The 21,457-nt window shown below is 33.1% G+C and overlaps 1 protein-coding gene and 1 long non-coding RNA gene across 4 annotated transcripts; one reads left to right on the forward strand and one right to left on the reverse strand.

Annotated features, from left to right (window-relative positions):
- The first annotated feature begins 2,034 nt into the window (after positions 1–2,034).
- LOC132293243 (uncharacterized) lies at positions 2,035–15,413 on the forward strand. 3 transcript variants are annotated; one of them, XR_009477804.1, is made up of 5 exons: positions 2,035–2,200; positions 2,294–2,390; positions 3,078–4,344; positions 12,293–12,451; positions 12,633–15,413. It is a non-coding gene; the product is annotated as an uncharacterized LOC132293243 (long non-coding RNA). The 3 variants fall into 3 exon arrangements; XR_009477802.1 differs by having other exon boundaries at positions 2,035–2,390; XR_009477803.1 differs by having other exon boundaries at positions 2,036–2,390; positions 12,327–12,451.
- Positions 15,396–16,727, reverse strand: LOC132293242 (protein GL2-INTERACTING REPRESSOR 1-like). Its single transcript, XM_059790623.1, has 2 exons — positions 16,174–16,727; positions 15,396–16,020 (listed from the first exon to the last, which is right to left on the reverse strand). Exons 1-2 carry the CDS (start codon positions 16,402–16,404, stop codon positions 15,604–15,606), a joined length of 648 nt encoding a protein of 215 aa, XP_059646606.1. The 5' UTR covers positions 16,405–16,727; the 3' UTR covers positions 15,396–15,603.
- Between the last annotated feature and the right edge of the window lie 4,730 nt (positions 16,728–21,457).

Raw genomic sequence — 21,457 nt, forward strand, 5'->3', positions numbered from 1 at the left:
CAGCTACGGCGAGATCAATCTCAACGTTAACCCCAAACCTCACCGTCGTCGTTGCCCAACTATCTTCTATGTTTCTCTAGATTTTTAGTGTTAATTATCCTTCATGTATATATACAATTGCTTAAGGAGGCAACTAACATCTCATCGGTGGGATTTAGAATTGCGATTTGGGTTAGCTTATTAACTCCTTGCTCAATCTCTCACCCAAACAAGCTGTAATGTGATCAAATCGGGGTTTAGAACCCGTTACAAAAGAAGGAATACGAATCAAACCCTTTTTTGCCGTCAAGTGAGTATATATATATATATATATTGCTCTCTGTATTTGGCTCACTGTATGTGTGTGTATATATATTTATAGCTCTGTGTATATAACCCATCATATTTGTATGTGTGGCTATATATATATATCAGATAGCTATGAGGCTTTCCTATTAGGTCTCGGTTGGAGCGGCAAGAAGCTTTGATTGAGTCATTATCTCGGTCTTGGATTGGATATGATCTTTAATGGAGTTTCAATTTGGTTCAAACAACTTCGGTGTCGGCTTCAATGAAAGTTGTTGCTCAGAGCTTGCCCGTTTGTGTAAGTATTGTAGCTTTTTGGGTGGGTAGAGAAAGAGAGAGAAAGGGTAGGAGAGAAGGGTATTTCTGTCCATTAAAACAATGTTGGTTTTTTTTTTTTTTTTTCTTATGAAACTATAAGGGTAATAGAGTCTTTACACTTAGTTGATGGGCATTTTGGTCTCTTCAACTAATTTTTCTGACAAAAAGTACTAATTTTTGTAGAAAGGAAATGTCTTTGTAAAATTGATCAAACCTCATAGGAACACGTTGTAAAAAAAAAAGGCAAACCTTAAGTTTACTTGCAATTAGGTCAAACCTCAGGGGAGGTCATTATAGTTTGCCCATTTTTTGAAGAGGAAAAATTTTAATATTTTTTTATTATATTGGTACCGAAAGAATTATCAAATTATTCATAATAGGTCTACAGAAAAATTATGATTTACTTTTTATAAATTTAATACAAGAATGTTAAATTGGTAATGTTACAAAATGTAAATACTTTGACTTTTTAAATGAGACATTTATTTTGAGAGAGCCAAAAATGAAAAGATTGACATTTTTTGGGATAGAAATAGTATAATATATTTTATGCATTAATCGTTTATTAACCTTATGTGTAATTAAATAAGTAAGAGCCAAGAGGTAAAGAAAAATAAATTATGCTGTTAATTATAGAGTAGAATGAAAAAAGAAAATGCCAGTGGTCATCTTTTAGGCTATGTTTGGCCGGCATGAAATTAGAATTTTGAAATAGAAATTAGTGAAATTGGATAAAAAAAAACTTCTCATGCAATATTTATATAATGGGTAGAGTGCATATTACAATATTTATATAATGGGTAAAAAAACTTCACATTTTCAATCGTGCAATATTTATATAATGGGTAAACAACAGAAAATATATTTATAATGTGTTTAAAGTGCATATCACATTCTCGTGTAACAAAATAAACATCTATAAAGTATCAATTTGAGACTTTAAGTGCCCCCACCCTGTGATCCTAGATTTGAATCCCTTTCCCCTAATCCCCACTAACTACAAACATTTTAACCATTGTAAGGTCAAAAAAAAATAATAATAAAACAAAAATGAAAAAAATACAAGTTATTTTATTTTATTTTATTTTCAATGAAGACTATAGGTGATGTTGGATAAAATTAAAAATTAAGTATTAAAAATTTTAAGTGAAGATTTAAAGTATTAATTAAATATTTTTTAAAATTATTTTGAATTTTTAACCCTTAGCACTAAGTAATGAGTGATATCTCTGTCATTTAAAATTTTACCCAATTTTAAATAAACACTTATTGAGTTTTCAAACCTCAGTCTTCTTCAATTATTCAATTATTAATTATTGAGGTACATGCAAAATAATTTTAATCAATTTTCTCACATTATGTCTTTAATCGGTGTTTCTTCAACCAATTATTTCATTTACCTAAGACTGTGTTTGGGGATATGAAATTTTAGCCTTGAAATTATAGAAATTATTAATCCAATTCCATCCTCCCAAACATAATTTTTGTCCAGGAGTTAAAGTATTATCAATTAAAACAACACAACCAAACCAATCACAAATAAAATACGGGTAAAATGTGTATCTTTGATGATAGCCAACCGTAATTGAAGATTGTTGTATGTATTCCTTCCCCCTCTTTTTCCATTCCCCTCTTTTGTTTTGTACCTAATGCCTCCATCTTTTCCTTTCCTTTCCTTCCAACTAATCAGGTGCAAACGCACACTTAAATGAAAATAACTGTTGCTGTGTGTGCTTCGCCAATTCTTTCGCGGGAAGATGACGTTCACAACTAATTATCACACATAGGTATACCACAGTCACTTGAGAGATCTTTTTCTCTCTCTCCTGTGTATGTATACATGTTTCTTAATGGAAATTGTGGCTTAGTTGTATGGTAGAGAGTCTCTAATGAGTTGTTTATATGTTCAATTTCGTTTTTTCAATTCGCCGGTAAGGGTGAGACTAGTAATAGATACAAACGTGGCTTGTTAAGTGGTCTTATTCATGCATACAAGGTGTTTGATAAATTATCTCTTTGCTTATCTAACTTATGCTTTGAAGAATTCCATGCTTGTTCATTTTTATAAACCGATATCATCCTGCATAATTCAAATATATCATAAAGTCATAATTTGACTCGATACTGTTTATTCATTTTTGGTGTGTTATTCGTTGGGTTTTATGTTTTATTTTGGTTCCAAATGTTTGATGTTTTTGCTTGATGTTAATTATTTATTTATTGAAGTACTCTTTTATGGGTGCCCATAAACATTGAAATTGACAGATTCTAACCTATTATTGTATTTGGTGACAGTTCCATGTTCTTAAATTAACCATAATGTGTATAGATCATCTATTGAGACAGTCTGTGTTGCTAAGATGAGCTTTGTGGTGTTTCCTCAGATCAATGTCTACACACATAATTTCCTAATCCCAAATACTGTTTTAATTAGCCATTAACGTGTGAAGTAATTTTAGTATGTTTTGCTGCAGATGTCTTTGCATATTTGGTAATCTATCATCTTGCATTTGTATGAATGAAACCTGAACGTGTATTTTTGAGGTTGGACATAATTAAGTGGAAATGCTGCTACTGAATAGAGATGCTGCATTGATGAGGTTGTTAAGCAGTGGAAGTTCCCTCGTAACAAAGGAAAACTCCAACAGCTTGGAGAAAGGGCCACAGGTTGAAGCAAAGTTGGAGGGAAAAATGGACTCCAGAGAGACATCGTTCAAAGAAAGAGATAGTCCTACATTCTGATTATACTGCCTCTAGATCGTACTTCCATCGACAATCCCCAAATTATGTATCTGGGTCTAGTTCTGGTGTAAAATCAACATAAGTAAATTCTAGAATACATTGCCCGCTCTTGTTCAAGGTTTCAACGTCACATTATTCCAGGTATGGAAGTTTTGAGTCCAGGTCAAGGTTCACTCCAGCTCTTCTACATCTCTGTCTTTGTATGTATCAACAGGTTGGCCTTTTCGATCCTTTAAGGCACAGATGAATCAGAAGGCTGGCATTAGTCCTAAGTCTGTGGTGGTTTTGGTTGAACAAGCACTACCGCTAGAAGTAGATGCAGGATTGAATATTTTAAACTTGAAATTATGATGGTTACAGCAGAAAAATGAAAATGATGTGGCTCTCTTGAAAGCAGACTATGACTTGGAGGATCATCCTAAGCTGCGGGGTGCTGATAAGAACCATGCCATGTCCAGGGTTTCATGAAGTAAAAATTTTTGTGCTCTGCTTTTAGAGAAAGGTGATGCCATTGTGACAAAACTTATGTTGACACCAACAAGAAAGCCAGATACAGAGGCCTCTGTATGATCCTGCACTGACAGTTCACCAAGCAATTCTCAGGGGGAGTTGTAACATGGCTCCGAAGCAATAAAGCATGGAGTACCCATAAGTAAATGAGAAGTATCTTTATGTGGTGGCTTACTTTAATTCCGCTCACTTGTTGGCTGGGTAGATCATTTACTATGGGAGAGTGAGATAGGGCCAAGTTTCAATTGAGAACTATTTCTGGTGGATTGCTCAGAATAGTATTTATTTTTGTCGGTTTGTACATTAGAAGTAGTACTGGATGGGAAGAATTGGGTGAAGACAACTCTTGAGCAGTTTGTCAGTTGTTCAGACAACTTATCTCTTTCTTTTGTAGAGATTCATTTTGGACCCATATGCTCATGCTTCTAGTGCAGTTCATGTTTCAAATGCAACTTTTCTAGAGAATTTATCGTGACGGCTTTTGAACAGGTAAAATTTGCAGCACGTGTTTCATTTGGTTTCATTCTTGTATGAACTTGCTTGAAACACTTGAACTCACCAGTTTTCTTCTTAAGAATGTTTAAAGTTCTGTTAGGAAGGGATGGAATTCTGGATATTGACTTTAGATACTTGTTAAAAAATGCCAAGGAACTTAATGTAAAAATTATGAAATTAATTTAGTGAGGCTTCTTTTCATGGTGCTGAAGGAGTAGAACTTATTACGTTTTAATTTGTGCCATATTATTTTGCATTATTCATTAACGTCTTAAACCTTTCATTGTTTATATCAACCTGAACAAGATACATCGTCTTATTCTGTGATCTGAAAAATATAGTCATGTGTGCAAAGTCTGATATCTTCTCCTTAATATCCTTACATATGCTATTGAGTTTGCATCTAATGTAAAATGCATGTCTCCACTTTCCTTTAAGGTTCTAACAATCCTTGCCATCATAAGATGCTATTAATATAACCTTACACTAATTGATAGAATAAAACTCGAGAAACTTAAATTTTGATCTGTAATTTGCAGTTGTTTTACATTTGTATAGGGCTAATTAGGGGCGGAGCCAGGAATTTGGTTCAGGGGAGGCATGTTAACACTGATAAAATAATTTTTTTTCAAACAAGCCGAAAATATAATAGCGTAATAACATTGCATCAGAATAAGTGAAAAAAAAAAGAAGAAGGTTATTGCACATAAATTATGCATGAGTGCAAGAAAAAATAAATTTTTATTAATTTTAGGGGGCATTTTATCAATTTCTACAAGTTTATGAATAGAAAAAAAAAAAATTCTAGTGGGCCAGCATGGGGCAGGGGGTGCTGGCTCCGCCCCTTGGGCTAATTATGTTGGAGTGGCATGAATTTCATTGACATGGAGTCATGATTGGATGCTGAGTCAATTGTACACCATGCATGCAATACACAATACAATATTTGCAAATTCATTGTGCTGATGAGCTTTAGGAGGGTGAATAAGCATACAATCTTAAACAAAATTGAAGGTTATTTTCATTATCTTCAAGTTTTAAACAAGTAGTTTTTTCTTGGGTCCTGATTAAATTATTGGTAAATTTGGATGGGTGTGTTTGAGAGGGCTAGAAATACACTTATTAAACATTCAAACTTGAAATATCTGGGTTGAAAACTTGAAAGTAAAAAAATTTGAGTGCAAAGGGCATAGGGAAGTGCTTTACCTTAAAATATTATAGGGTAGTTGGAGTTTATTGAAGATTTAATGGAGGAATTAGTGGAGGAAAATCTTTTAATAATTGATATTGTTTCTTATTATTGAAGATTTGGTGTTACTAGAGGAATCAGTGGAGAAAAATCCTCCACGTTTCCTATTTTTTAATTCTTCCCATTATCATAATTTATTCTCCTATATAAAGGAGCCTCCACCATTGTATTGTATATGAATTGAGAGAGTATTATAAAAGTGATGTTGCCCTTTGGGCTCTTTATGTCGTGGATGTAAGCCTTAATGGCTGAATCACGTAATATCTGTGTGTTCTACTTGTTTTATTTATCTCTTCGCTTCCGTTTTATGCTTTACAACATGATGTCAGAGCCTAATTTATCTTCCTTCCCCTATTTTAGAGTATTCCCTTAGCATTTAAAATGTTGTTAAGGGTTTCTCGGTACTATTTGTGACTTGTTTGGGCTTCCGGTTTGTTCGGCAGTAATGTTCTTCGCCTTTGCCATGTCTCCAGCAGTTTTTATTGACTTGTTTGGGCTGCTGGTGTGTTCGATAGCATTGTCTTCATCCTTGCCGTGTCTCCGACAGTTTTTATCGACTTGTTTGGGCTACTGGTGTGTTCGGTAGCATTGTCATCGCCTTTGTCGTGTCTCCGGCAGTTTTTTGTTGACTTGTTTGGGTCGTCGGTGTGTTCGGTAGCATTGTTCTTCGTCTTCTCTCTTCTCTCTTCATCGTTCACACTTGTTGTTACTCGTCATCTCAATGGCAAGTTGGGCATTCATGCTCCAACTTGAGGGGGAGTATTGGAGATTTAATGGAGTAATCAATGGAGGAAAATCTTCTAGTAATTGATATTGTTTCCTATTATTGAAGATTTGGTGGTACTAGAGGAATCAGTGGAGAAAAATCTTCCATGTTTCCTATTTTTTAATTCTTCCCATTCTCATAATTTATTCTCCTATATAAAGGAGCCTCCACCATTGTATTTTATATGAGTTGAAAGAGCATTATAAAACTGATGTAGCCCTTTGGGCTCTTTGTGTCGTGGATGTTGGCCCTAGTGGCTGAACCACATAATATTTATCTCTTCGCTTCCGTTTTATGCTTTACAACAGAGTTCAAATAGTAAAATTTTTGGTTTTTATGACTCGGTAAAATCTTTTTGCTTTTAATTATTAAAAATATCCTAAAATATATTTGATTATAAGTTTTAAATTATCTAGAATTATATATATGAAGAATAATTATAGATAGCTCTTTTTTCTTTGTTTGGACAGTAATTATAAAATGAGGTATCCTAAAATATATTTGATTTTTCTTTTTTTATTTCCCTTTTCTGATTCTTTCGTTGGTGCAAACCATCTTGTTTTAACAAAATTGAAATCCTTCAGATTAAGCTAGTTTGAGATACTGTCTATTTAGTTCCAACTTGTCATATGTATGTGTTTGACACCCATTGAGTGGGAAGTTGGGAGACAAATTTTTCAGGACATGTACGATTCACCCTGTTAGACAGTTTGGAGTTTCAGCTTTTTGGGTGTTTGCTCAATTTACTCCACGGAACCAATGGCCAACAGTCTCAATCTCTCTCTAAAGTCTCCGCATCCATTTTCCATAAGACGCTATTGTCTTTGTGTTAATTGCAAGGAACTTTGGTGCAATTCACTTGATCCGATTCGGTCAAACAATCCTTTTGACACCCTCTGAGGCCTGACAAGATTGCATCCTTTAATTTTTTGTACTTCATTTGCTGCATTAGTCAGAATTATGAACAATAAAAAAGGGTCAGACAGACACCAGTGAAGGAAAACTCGATTGGACTGATCATGCATCCAAGGAAGTGTAGCCCCTCTTCTTGTAAACCGCTTATTTATTCACTTCGGATTTCTTTCCCATTAATAGAACTTTGGAGAAATACTGTTATTTCCAGAAGGAAGTCCGTAATATTAGAGAGGTAGAGTAGAATGCTACAGCCAAGGGTTTTAGAAAGAGATTAAAGTTCACTCATGCTTTTATTGATTCTAGCATTAAAATTCTTCACTTAGTCAGCAATGAGTGCTAAAAGCCAATTTATTAAAAACAAGATTCAGCTTGAAATTCTTAACTTACCCTTGAAAGCCCCCAAAGGAGGAGATGATGTCAACTTCTAACTATGAATTTGAGACCATTATCCTTTTGTTACTTGATGTCCCTTAAGGTTAACGATTACTTTATTGAATGGTCAATAATCAAGGTGAGCAGAACAGAAAAGAAAGGTCATTGCAACGAAGACCCTGGATGCTTTAGCTATCTCTATCCGCCCACTCCATAAATGAATCACTTATATAATAAAATAAAATCAACCCTAGGGCTCATGGCGTTTACTTTTAGTATTTATGTTAACCCTTTCAACTATGGAGAATCTGTATTGAAGTTTGTCTAGGTTCCTTTTGTTAGAATTAGAACTATGTTTGCTATGGCAGAATATTGGAGAAGAGAATAGGTTTGAATTCCCTCTGTATTTGTTCGGTTCTCTTAAAAATCTTGAAAGGAACTGGCATAAGAGAGAAACTTTGTTCACAGGCTCACTAAAATTTATACCTCAGAAGTTGATAAATTTGGAAAAATGGAAAAATAAAAAGTAGAATTGAATGTGGGCACAGTTTTCTGGGTCTGGCATGGGTTACAAGTTCTTGCAAAGAGACAATAAATTTCTACTACTTAATTTTCAGCACTCCCTTTGTGTGAATACAGAAAGGAAACAAACAATCTCGCTCTCTCTCTCTCTCTCTTTTTATATATATATTTTTATTTCCCTTCTGATATTGAATCAAGCTGATTAATCCTGGATTGCCTGTTTTCCCCCTAGTTCATTTCGGTAATAAATTGCAGAAACTTAAAAATAATAATAATAATAATTCAATATAGACTAGAATCTGAGACAGAATGATTCGAAATACTTGTGTAGTTATTTTATTATATGAATAAGTTCGTTTTTAACTTCAAGGTATGTGCCTTTAAAGTCCCAATGTAATTTTTTGCTAGAGCTTGTGGTTTGATATCATTCTTAAATTAAGAAGTGACAATATAAAACCAAAAGGAGTTCTTTTCTAATTAGTAAGTTAAGCCTAACATAATCTAATAGCTATAAGTAAGCTCTTGTGGATGTATTGATTAATGATATTAGAAACCAATTGAATCTTGTTGTAAAACATAAAACGGAAGCGAAGAGATAAATAAATTTAGTATAACACACAGATATTACATGATTCAGCCACTAGGGACTACATCCACGGCACAAAGAGCCCAAAGGGCTACATTACTTTTATAATACTCTCTCAACTCATATACAATATGATGGTGGAGACTCCTTTATATAGGAGAAGAAATTATGAGAATAGAAATAATTAGAAAATAGGAAATAAGGAGGATTTTTCTCCACTGATTCCTCTAGTAACACCAAATCTTCAATAATAGGAAACAACATCAATTACTGAAAGATTTTCCTCCACTGATTCCTCCATTAAATCTTCAATACTCCCCCTTAAGTTGGAGCATGAACGCCCAACTTGCCATTAAGATGACAAGTAACAACAAGTGTGAATGAAGAAGAGAGAAGACGAAGAACAATGCTATCAAACACACACCAACAGCCCAAACAAGTCAACCAAAAACTGCCGGAGACACGGCAAAGGCGAGGACAATGCTACCGAACACACCGGCAGCTCAAACAAGTCAATAAAAACTACCGGAGACACGGCAAAGACAAAGACAATGCTATGGAACACATCGGCAGCCCAAACAAGTCAGTAAAAGCTGCTGGAGACATGGCAAAGGCGAAGAGCATTACTGCTAAACAAACCAGCAGCCCAAATAAGTCACAAATAGCACCAAAAAACCCTTAGAAAAATATCAAATGCTAAAGGAATACCCTAAAATAGGGGTCTGAACCTAAGAAGAGAAATTAGGTTCTGATACCATGTTGAAAAGCATAAAACGGAAGCCACCAGTAGAACACACAGATATTACGTGGTTCAGCCACTAGGGCCTACATCTACGGCACAAAGATCCCAAAGGGCTACATCACTTTTATAATACTCTCTCAACTCATATACAATACAATGGTGGAGATTCTTTTATATAGGAGAAGAAATTATGAGAATGGAAAGAATTAGAAAATAGGAAATGAGGAATTTTCTCCACTTATTCCTCTAGTAACACCAAATCTTCAATAATAGGAAACAACATCAATTACTGAAAGATTTTCCTCCGATTCCTCCATTAAATCTAATGTAGGAATAGTCAGTGTACATCATGGAAGAAAGACCTCGCTTTTTAATTCTTTAAGAGGATTATCTAAAAGATATGCAATACCGTGCATGTGTTACTGGGCATACTAGATTGATGTAGCCCATTTGATATCTTTGTATCCCAGAATCAAAAAATTGAACTGCATTTGTTTACAAAATGCCGGTTCTTCTATTTCATTTGTGATTGCTCGAAATTTATTTATTTTTTCTCACCGGCACAAATTCCTCTTTTTATAGATCGAAAAATTATTTCACAAAATAGTCCATCTTTTTTCATTTTACAAGTTTTGTAATGAAATGGGGTTTGTTATTTACTGAAAAGAACATGCAATGGGTTTTGTCACTTCTCTAACTAATAAACTAAGACAATGGGTGAGGTGAGAGGAAAGGCAATGAGCTTGTTTGTGGTTATGGTTGACTGGAATGATGTGACTATTGAAACTAGTGGAATTGGAGATGATACTTATAGGTGACTGCAAATATTTTCATTTGACGAGAAGGGGGATATGCAAGACCAAAAGTAATGTCATAGATAGTAGATATTAAGTAAATGGGGAAGGTGATGAACATATGCTGTGAGTTGGTGGATTGGTAGATTATTTGTTTTATAATAGTGTTGGAGGTGTTCTATAATAGAATACATTTGATGGATATATATTTAAGGTCACTAGAAGGCCTTTCTTGCATCACGTTTCCTTTATCACTGCCTTTGTATAATTGAATAGTCCAATCAACAAAGCTTACCACTTCTCAATCCCGTTTTAGAAACATACATACATTTCCACCATGACCTTAATTGTAGACAGCACTTTTGACTTTTTAGTGATTTCTTATGTCACCTGACTGCAATATATCATTTATTATATTGCAACCTCTATCTTGCATGTTGTAGCTCATTGATGAATTTAAAGAAGATTCTGAAAGTTGAGGATTGCAATAAAAGTCTAAAACAAGAAGGTGGTTCCGCATGGACCACTATGCCAGATATGATAAGGATTTTGACCTGTCGAATCAGGAACGAGAATAACATTTTACAGAGCTAAACTCATAAAAGCCTATAATTTTAACTATGCTGAGAAGTTATATGCATAGTATTTTTTATTCTCTAAAAAAATTTAGTTCATAGATCTATAGAATGGATAGAAGTGAAGTTTGATGATTGCTATGTATTGCTATATTTATATGAAAGCACTAAAAGCTAAGGGCGAGAATGGGATGAGTTGCAAACCTATTGTTGGCTTTAGCAAATGATTAGGTTCGTAATGAAAGCTGGTTGGTCATGATGGAATATAAAATGTTTATGTAGGCATTAGGATGGAGTCTTATATTGCATACATAGCTTCACATCTAAAGGGCTAGCCCAGTGCATGAGGCTCCCACCATTGCGGAGTCTAGGGAGGGTTAGATGTACACAACCTTACCTCCACATGCAGAGAGGCTGTTTAGTGTTTCGAACCCGTGACTTCTAGGTCACAATACAACAATCTTACCATTGCGCCAAGGCCCACCCTCACATAGCTTCACATATTCTTGCATAATAAGTTTTTCTAATGTAAGTATCTTCATTGCAGCAACAATTGTTAGGGAGGGTAAAGTTCAAGAAAGGGCTTAATCTCTTGCCAATTAGTTAGTATTTGCACTTTTTATCTGATTTAATATTAATTCTATTTTACTTGCAGAAAGAAAAGAAAATAAGGTAAGAACAAGGATTCTATAAGTTCTTTGATTGACACCATCAAAATTGGGAGTTCGTGGGTTGTCAACTGAAAAATGCCCGAATTATAATTAGTTTCTCAACAGCTCACGATGCTTTCTTGAACAACAGAGGTTTGAGTGAAGCACCATAGTTCTTAAATTAATATCTTGGCAAGAAACACGTGGGTGTTGAAATCTTGGAATTCTGAGCAAAGATAGTAATAACATACTCAAGTAAGAAATTTATTTGAGTCTTTCCCAAGCATGGACTGCTAATATCTGGAATACATAATCAAGTGTCAATGGGGTTTTTGTCATTTGCCGAAGCTGATCACAAGGTGACCAAATTATTTTGTAGAATTTAGGTTGTTTGAAGGAATGCTGTCCTATATCATATGCCTCTGAATGTAGACTCTAATTCTGTTCTCACATTGGCTAATTAAATGTCTGGTATCAGATATTGTGATGGAACATTAGATGCCCTGTTTAGTTTTCTTTTCCTCTTTGCTTTCTGCGGTTCAATTAGGGACAATGTGATTGTTCGGTTGCAGTTTTGCTGTATGTCTATAAGAAAGAAATCCATATATCGTCCTTGTATAACTGGAATGCAGACAATTATGTGAGATGATTTATTTCGTTTAATACTTATCTATTTTTTATTTTTTATTTTATTTCTTCCATTTAATATTCTCCCCCCTTACAAATTGATTTCGTTCTGTCATTTTTGTTCTATCTCCATCTTCTTTGCAGACATCGTCTTAATGGGGATTTGTTTTCTGGTTAGGCATTTGCATTGGGATCTTCGTTCGTGGCTCTAACATTAAACAGCTTAGGACATAGTTTACAATGGCTTCGTGTTATTAGAGTTTTTTATTGGAATGGTGGCGTTGAAAGCTTTAGCATAAACAGGTATGTCTAGCATCGGATTGAGTTTTTAGTGAAATGACACTCATTTATCTAATCAGATTGACATAACTATAAATCATTTTCATTTCTTCAACATCATGTGATCATAATGTGAAGAAACAGAACAAAAATGAGGGTAAAATGACTTGGGTTGTTTACTGTTAATCATGTTAATGTTGAACAGGTAAACAAGCTCACCGACATGAGGCCCACACAAACGCATGATTATGAAAAACTGGCTGGTGGTACCAAATTACTCTGGTATGGGCGTATATAGATTACATGCATATTAAATAACCACAATTTTTTTGAATGGATGATAAATGAGAATTTGGTAGAGAAGGATGATGGATATGACGGGTGATTAATGCTCTGCAATTTATCTTTAATCTTATATTTTCTACGAAGAGAAAATTAAATGACTTATCTTTGACATTTTAGTTAAGTTTGGTGCTCACCTTGAAATATGTTTAATCTTTTTATTCTAGATAAAATGCTGGCGACAAAATTATTTTGGTGGTTTTGTTAAGTTTCAATGTTCTGGTTACCTACTTGTACTTTTGAACTTTACTCTGACGAATCTCATTTAATAGTTTTTCCTCTGTGCCAATTTGTAATTTTCATTTTGTTCCCATACTGTGGCCCCTCCATATCCAGATATTGCTTGTATCTTTGGTCTTAGATTATTTATTTATAATTTTTGTAATGCGAGTTTGTTCCTAAGTCGCACTAAGCGGAGCGAGGGTGAGAAAGCAACAAAAAATAAAATCTTGTCAGACCGGGAGCGCTTCAATTATATCTATTTATAAACATTTATATGTATAAAACAGTTTTAATATTTGTAACATGCTTTAGGCAATTACTTGGTAAAATAGTAAAAAATCTCATAGGCACGAGGAAATATGTTTAAGCTTAATCTCACAAGCCTGAGGAAATGTGTTAAGATATGAGTAATCATTATTTCTTTAATATTAGGAGATACATATTAGTAGTAATAAGCTAAATGATAAAATTGAGAATTTAAGTACTTAAAATTTTAAGTGCTGGAATTTTTAAACAGTAAACAAAATTTGAGAATTTTTAATAACTTTTTGAATTTGAAGTGTTTGTGAAGTCACTATTACTTAAATTGAATTCAAGGATTGGCAAAGTTAAATTTACGAACTGGGGAAGGATTTGCTCAATTTGCACAGAGATCCTGAGAGCAACAACCCAGTCAAGAGGATTTTGTGAATTCGGTTTGCTCCGACAATTAGACATCTGAACCCTCTGCTCCTCAGTCCAATGATCTCTCTGTATATGTGTGTGTATATATGTATATAATAAACACACACACATACAAAGTACAAACACAAACACAAACACAAACACAAAGATCCATAGTATATCTATGCAATAGTTTCAAAAGTACACATTTTAAAATCATCTCTCTCTATGTGTGTATATTTATGTATATAAACACGCACATACAAAGTACAAACACAAACACATAGATGCATGGTATATCTATGCAATAGTTTCAGAAGTACACATTTTCCGGTTGTATACTGGGATAAGGTCTTCTTTATTCTCCCTGTGCATTTCAATGAGAAAAAATTAAAAGATTTGAAAAACTCAACTATACTAATGAATGTGTGGAGAGAAGAGAGAGAGAGTTGCATGCGTATGAGTTAAGGGAGTTGGAGGAGTGGAAAAAGAAGTAAAACTAATTGAAGAGAAGAAGATGGAGTAATGTGAGAGATGAGGAGGATGCCCAAACAGAGAATGGAAGCAGAACATGGCATTTAGTGGAAGGAGTAAAATTGAAGGCGAAAAGATAAAAATAAAAATAAAAATAAAAATAAATAGATACTAATAAATATGAAATATAGTAAAGGTATATCAGAGAAGATGACCCAAGACAAAGAGATTGGCCAAGTATGTGAATTAAATTTGGTATTTATCATCTGACGTAATACCCCTCATTATTCTCAACCGTCTCAATTACTCTTGCATTTATTTGTTTTTAATGGTCTTTCAATCTAATATAGTCCCCCCTTTTTTCAATGCTCGAACTACCCAACCCACTCTTTCCTACCTGCATTTACTTAATTACCCTTCTCTTGTTCCCACCTTATTCCCTTAGGTCATAAACATAATAGTTTTAAATCACAAACATGACATACTCCATATGTACCACTGCATGGTATATTTTTGTCCTAGCACTTGAGTAGGGATTTTACCTTTTGTTTTATTACTAATCTAATGATTAAAATTATTATTGGTGATATTTAACATGTGCATTGCTTTGGTTGTTCACTTTCTTGTGAGCCTTGTCGAATTAGAGTGCTTCCTAGCCTACTGATTTTAGTATCCCATTTCAGTGATAGTGGACATAGATGAACATGAACCGTGTGATTTAGGCCAACGTGTTGGAGGGTCTAGTAGACATTTTGCCATGTAACTTCAACAAGTTGTGGCCCAATTATATAACTCAGTGGGTCCATCCTTGGCAACATTACCATTTTACCGAACTACTTTCAACAAGGTAACATATGACTATATAATCTAACCAACTGTATAAACATTTGACATAACTGTCAATAAAGCCCTTAACTAAAATCTAACCAACTGTATAAACGTTTGACATACTTTACCTACTTTTCTCCTCTCTCTCTCTCTCTCTCTCTCTCTCACTCTCTCTCTCTCTCACACACACACACACAGATGAACTAACCATTTGCCTAACAACCTGATCTAGAATGCCATAATCGGACATAACACCAACATAAGCAGAAGGCAATTAAAATGAAGACACAAATTATGGAACATTATATTAGGAAAATTTGGGCAGTTGCAAACAGTCCATATAATTATCTTTCTGCTAAAGAAGGAAGATAATTGAACCACCAAAACTATCACTATGCCCATATTGCCCAATATCCTATGGTTTAAAAAGATTAAAAAAGAAAAAGAAAAAAAAAAAGATAGTCCTATTCAAACTTCACCTTTTTACATGTGCATTGATAATGCTTTTGAACCTTATAAAATTAAAAGTGAAGCACAAATAGCCGAAGGTAAAAAGGACAAAAAGATGGGGGGAGGTAACATAAGTCCTACTCTTAGTAATAGTAGAATTACAAGCTTTGAAAAGAGGCTGCCTACTCTGGCTCTTCTTAGCTCTTCTTGGTCTTCTTGGTGGTGGCGGTGGCGGTGGCGGTGGCAGAGGCAGCGTTGTCATGGAGGACGTCAAGCAAAACGGTGCTTTTGCATTTTGGGCATCTTGGGTCCTCCTCGGAAAGCATGACATACATGAGGCAGCGAGGACAGCCAACCAGCATCATGGAGGTTGCTTCAGGGCTGTTGGAGTAGCGGAGGGTCTCATCTTGGTTGAGCTCCGATGACACACATGAACTCGGCGGTGATGTTGGTGACACCGATGCCGATCGGCTTGGTGATTGGACTCGATTAGCCCTCGGTGGTGACAAATTCAGCTTCAAGTCAAGTTTTGGTCCGTTCCCGTTTTGGCGACTCATTGTTGTGTCTTCCAAGTACCTCTTTTTCACAATTTTGTTATTAGATATCTCAAGAGCCTGAAAAAACACCAAAAAGAGGTTAAAGAGCAAATTAAGTAACAAAACATTATAAAAGAAGAACGAAATTGAACCATATGTATAAGCTCCATAATATAAAGAAACTTAGATACGACAAATATATGATCACATACTATATATGTATAATTGTACCTTGAGTTTGAGGATCTTTTGGCAACCTAAGGGAAGAGGGTAGAGGTCTTCTGATTCTATATGTGATGAAGGTTGGCTGGTATGAAAGAGATCAAGAGTGACCGGGATGGGTCGACGGAGACTGGCTAGGCTCAGGCCGGTGAGCACATCATGGTCATGAGACGCAAGACCACCACTAACATGACCTTGTTCAAGTGGTTGTGGTTGTTGGTTTTGAACCTCTAAGGCCATTTATATATAAGAGGAATCAAGGGAGAGAGATGGGTTTCTTTAAAGCTTAATTTAATTATAGGGAGAGAGGAGGGTATAGAAGAGAGTATAGAGAGAGAAAGGTAGAGAGAGAGAGAGTGTGTTGAATTGAATTGAATTGAATTGAAGGAGGAATGGTAGAAGACGAGAGAGTGTAAATTGAGGGGCAGGAAATGTATTAATGGTTGGAAAAATCCCAAGATGGTGCAGAAAAGGGAAAATTGGAGTAAATATTGCAATTATAAATTGCAGGAAGCCTTCATTGCTTAGGGAGTCGGTGTTTTATATATATACACAAATTATATATGAATTAATGAATGTGTGTGTGAGAGAGATGGCAATATAACACAAGAAAAGCCCAACTTCTTTTAAAGCTAAACCGAATTTCTAACAGATCCAACCACACCATTATAAATTCTTGATAGATATCTAAAATCTACTCTATTTCATATGCATTTTTTTAAACTATGAGTTATTATTATTCTTTAAAATTTTGAATCATCCACTTTTTTATTTTTATTTTGAAATGATAGGAGATATCATTTGAAATGTTTAAAAATAACATAAATATAATTTAAAAATACAAATATTGTCATCGATAAAAACTATAAAAAAAGAATGCGTATGTTATACTAATTAATGAGGCATAAACTATTAGTTTCATTGACCCAGCCTGTGGCTGCCTGCCTTTAAGGTTATGATGTTAACTGCACTTAGGCCTACTGTTATTTAATGCCATTTTATTATATGATTTTATATAGTTGTTGAATTAAATTATTCAAAGGTCATTAGCTTCAACCTTCTTAGGAGTTCTATCATTATCTTCAATCTTCATCCATTACTTCCTTTTCTTTTTACCTTTTCCTTCCTTTTCTTTCTTCTTCTTTTTTATACTTGGTATATCTATATTAAATAAATTAAAAAAAAAAAAAAAAAACTAGAAAAAATAAATAAGGGGGAAATAGATATAAGGTTATTAATTGATACATTAAACGTGACTTCACTTTCAAATTTGAACAACGATTTGGGACTTTAAAGCCATTTAATTCTTACTGTATGAAAAAGCAAAATGGCTGCAATTATTAAGTCTTGACACACATTTATACCCAATTAATCTTACACACGGCAATACTTTTTTTTTTTTTTTTTGTGTGTGTGTGTGTGTGTGTGTCTATATATATATATATATATATATATATATATATTACTATATATTTATTTATTTATATGTTATTGTGATATGGAAGCATAGTAAGCTCAATTTGGTTATAGTAATAACGTATTGTTTCTGATGCATTACAAGGAGTGTCAATATGCCCAGGAAACAATAGCAACAACAATGACAAGCCTTTGATTATGTGCAAAAACCCTAAAAACAATATTTGTATGAAAAGAAGAAAAGAATGAAATTCCACCTCTTAAATTATAAGTGAACTAATGGTACAGTTCCACCAACTACTAATATTTATGATATCTGTCCATGAAAATCAATCTGGTAGTAAAAGCTTCAAACATTAAAGAGTTTAGTAAATACAATGTTAATAATATAGGCAGATTTGATTTCACAACATAAAAACTCTCTATGTACGTGGCACAAGTTTGTTGGACTAGGCTATTAATAATTTACGGCATAAAATACCACATACACTGATGATACACATGGGACATGACTAAACAATTTCACTTTCAAATCATTTTTTAATTCAACCATATAGCAAAGTTCAGTCCTAATATCAAACACACACACACACTGTACACACACTATATAACCAGTCCTTTTCGCTCCTATTTATAGTACTTGAAGCCTGAAGTTTATAGTCCCACTTTTGATTTTGGATGATACAAGGTATTTCTGTAAAATATATCTAGTCATAGCTTCTATTCTTCTATGTAGGTTCATTTTTAGTATGGTTTGATTTATTGACTCTATAAAGCTGACCAGGGCACCCCTTCCTTTCATAAACCGGGCACTCCTTTGATTAAGGGCAGCAAAAAGACTAATTTAGCCAATGATATGCAAAAAAACTTTTGGTAGAACTCTGATTAGAAATTATTTTGAACACAAATTGCTTAGTTACATTAGTATATAGGAGTTGTTATACGGAGCAAATGGATCATTAATGGGTCATAGGGTTGAAATCTCTATAATACAAATAGGAATATATTAATAAACATATAATTATATATTCAAACTAATTTTTTATTTTAAAAAAATTGGGGAAACTGGGTGGTGATACATAGCCGCCTAAGAAAAACAGGGAATATATTGAAATTAATGAAGAGCTATATTTATTGGGTAGGTATTTGGTCCTAATTAAAAATCATCTGCTATCAATGAATTGGTATTAAAATTTTGAATTCAAATAAAGAAAACATTTTAATCAATGAGAATTGGTTATTTGGTAAATACAATTACTAAAATTTTGAATTCAAATATAGAAAACATTGTAATTAATGAGAATTGGTTATTTGGTAAATACAATTAAAACTCAGCTGCAATCAGTTAATTGATATTAAATTTGGAGTTTTTATGAGGCCACCAAAGGCCAAAACAGGGTTGGAATATCTTCATCAATACTAGTCTTATTTTAAGTCATCTTGGATAAGTACGTATTTATAACACCCATTTAAGTCATGGGTATGGTTTTTTCGTTAAAATTCTTGACAATGGAGGGTATTTTTGGCAAGTGAAATTGCTTCCAGTAAGTCAAGTGACCTAACTAATTAATTGGAATAAGAAAGCTTTCCTCTCTGACATAAATTCCAATTGGAAATATGTCACCCCCTTCTCTCTTTAACTTTTTGACAATTAAGATCTAAACCCTCCCTTTGGAAATTGCTCATCACTCATGTAACTTCGTAATGTTGATGTTTCATGTAAATGGTTTAAAATCTAACTCACTTGGACTCCAATAATTGAATGAATAAATAAATAAGACTTCATTTAGTCAGATGAAAATTAATAATAGGAAGTGAAAAAAATAAAAGAAAAATAAATATACTATATTATATCTAATTAACATAAATTTTTTTTAAGAAAATTATAAAATTTACCATAAAAGAAAGGACAGTATTGTAATTTCATAGAGCTCTGTCAAGATTTCAAAATTTTGGTGTCTTTTTTGTAAGAATCTTACAAATTTTATGGGAAAGTTACACGGTTATAAAAAGTAATTTCCTTTAGAAGAAGAATTTTTTTAAGAAGTAGAAGGGAAAAAAAGGAAAGAAAAATGACATAATTTAAAAAGAGCAAAAAAAAAATAGACTTCAATTTAACATGAAAAATTTAACCTTTTTAAAGGAATTTAAAGAGAGAAAAAATAGAAAATTAAGAAATAATTTTAGAAAACAAATATTGTTAGGGGGTATCATATAAAAAATTCTATATATTTATGTAATTATTTTTTAAAAAAATACCATATGTATAGTGGGTGGGCCACTTGCCCCCTTGGGCTATCAATGGTATAATTTGTATGTATACATGATGCTCAAAACGAATTATTGTCTCAATAGTTGGGTTGCTTGGTGTGTTTGAGAGCATGTGTTCGAGCTTTGCATCATCTATTTCTCTACAATAACTAACCACTAATCCCTAACATTCATGCCTTAAACAAAAATAATAGTAATTTAAAATAAAATAAAATTTGAATAATTCAACTAGGAAAAAAAAAATGAACAATTCATAGTGAATTGTGAGTGGTTGGATTGGATGGATGCCCAAATCAAATTGAGATAAATTTGGATGACAAGAATGACCCCATTTTGGTATAACAACATTAGATTTCGGCATTATTAAGTGGTTTAGTTGGTAAAACGCTTAACTCGGGAGCGGGTATACTGTATACCTGTGTTCGAGTCTTCCTCCCTCTAGTTTATCAGAAATAAAAAATAAAAATAAAAATCTTGCAATTTAGAAATAATTAAAGCTGCCAAAATTTGGCTTTATACTTAATACTATCTTAGAAATGTTTTTAAACTATTGAATGAAAAATATATATATAAAAGAAGGTTTGAATTCTAAATAAAACAAATTAGTGTGTAAGTCACTTATTATTATTATCACTTATTATTAATAATAATAAGAAAAAGAAGAAAGGAGTTGATATTGTCGCTTCACCAATATCCTTAGGGGCTCCATTCTTTTTTTATTAACAATAAAATTACTAAAGAGTTCACATATAACAAGAAATTAACTATTTATATTTTATATTCCATATTTACCTAAAACTAATAAAATTAGGACTCTTGAAATTTCAAATCATTCTTGTCTGCCACTTCTATCTCTCACGTCTCTCTCTATCCAAATATTGGTGCTATGAATGTTACAGATTCTGAAACAAGAGTGATTTTCTACTTAGTATGTTTGGTAGAAAATTAGAACGTAATTTTTTTTTTCTTTTCTATAACATAATTTATTATTATGGTGTAGATTTAGATTTTTTAGGACACGCCCATGGACATCTTTGTCAGAGTTGGTGTGGGATTAGTTATTGGAGGTTTTTTTTCTTCATCGACCAATCTTTACCTTTCAAATCAGTTAGTTAGTCTTCAATTATCCATTAAACTCAACAAAGCATTTATCTAATTATTTGGATCAGTGATTATATTTCACACTTAATTCTAATAATTATTTATTCTTTCGTCTTATACCATCATCGGTTTGTTACGCTATATATTGAATTTTGTAAGATTTTGTAGATTCAATAACTATTTTTCTAGTTGATTTATGAGCTATTATGTAATTTAATAATGATTGATAATCTTGTTTTTTCAAGTAATTATTTTTCCTCTTATTTTTTGTAAGACCTAGTAATTTCAACATTATATTTCACGCTGAATATTATAATTTTTGACTATTGATATAATTTATCACCACTAATTGAATTTTCCTTCTGGCATTATTTTAGGGTATAATTTGTGTTTGTTGATTTGACTATATATATATATATATATATATAGAAAATTTCAAATTAATTTCAAATTTTTTGTTGGTGGAAAATTTTTAAAGTACTAACCTTTGTTTGCATGGCACCAG

The sequence above is a fragment of the Cornus florida genome, unplaced genomic scaffold, assembly GCF_030987335.1.
Source record: "Cornus florida cultivar Cherokee Brave unplaced genomic scaffold, ASM3098733v1 CherokeeBrave_3.0.0_Hap2_Chr02, whole genome shotgun sequence".
Taxonomy (NCBI): Eukaryota; Viridiplantae; Streptophyta; class Magnoliopsida; order Cornales; family Cornaceae; genus Cornus; species Cornus florida.

Excerpts from the sequence above, each read along its gene's own strand:
- LOC132293242 (XM_059790623.1), bottom strand. The coding sequence starts at position 16,404 with ATGGCCTTAGAGGTTCAAAACCAACAACCACAACCACTTGAACAAGGT. Across the intron at positions 16,021-16,173 it reads AAAAGATCCTCAAACTCAAG|GCTCTTGAGATATCTAATAA; the intron begins GTACAATTATAC and ends GTGTTTTTTCAG.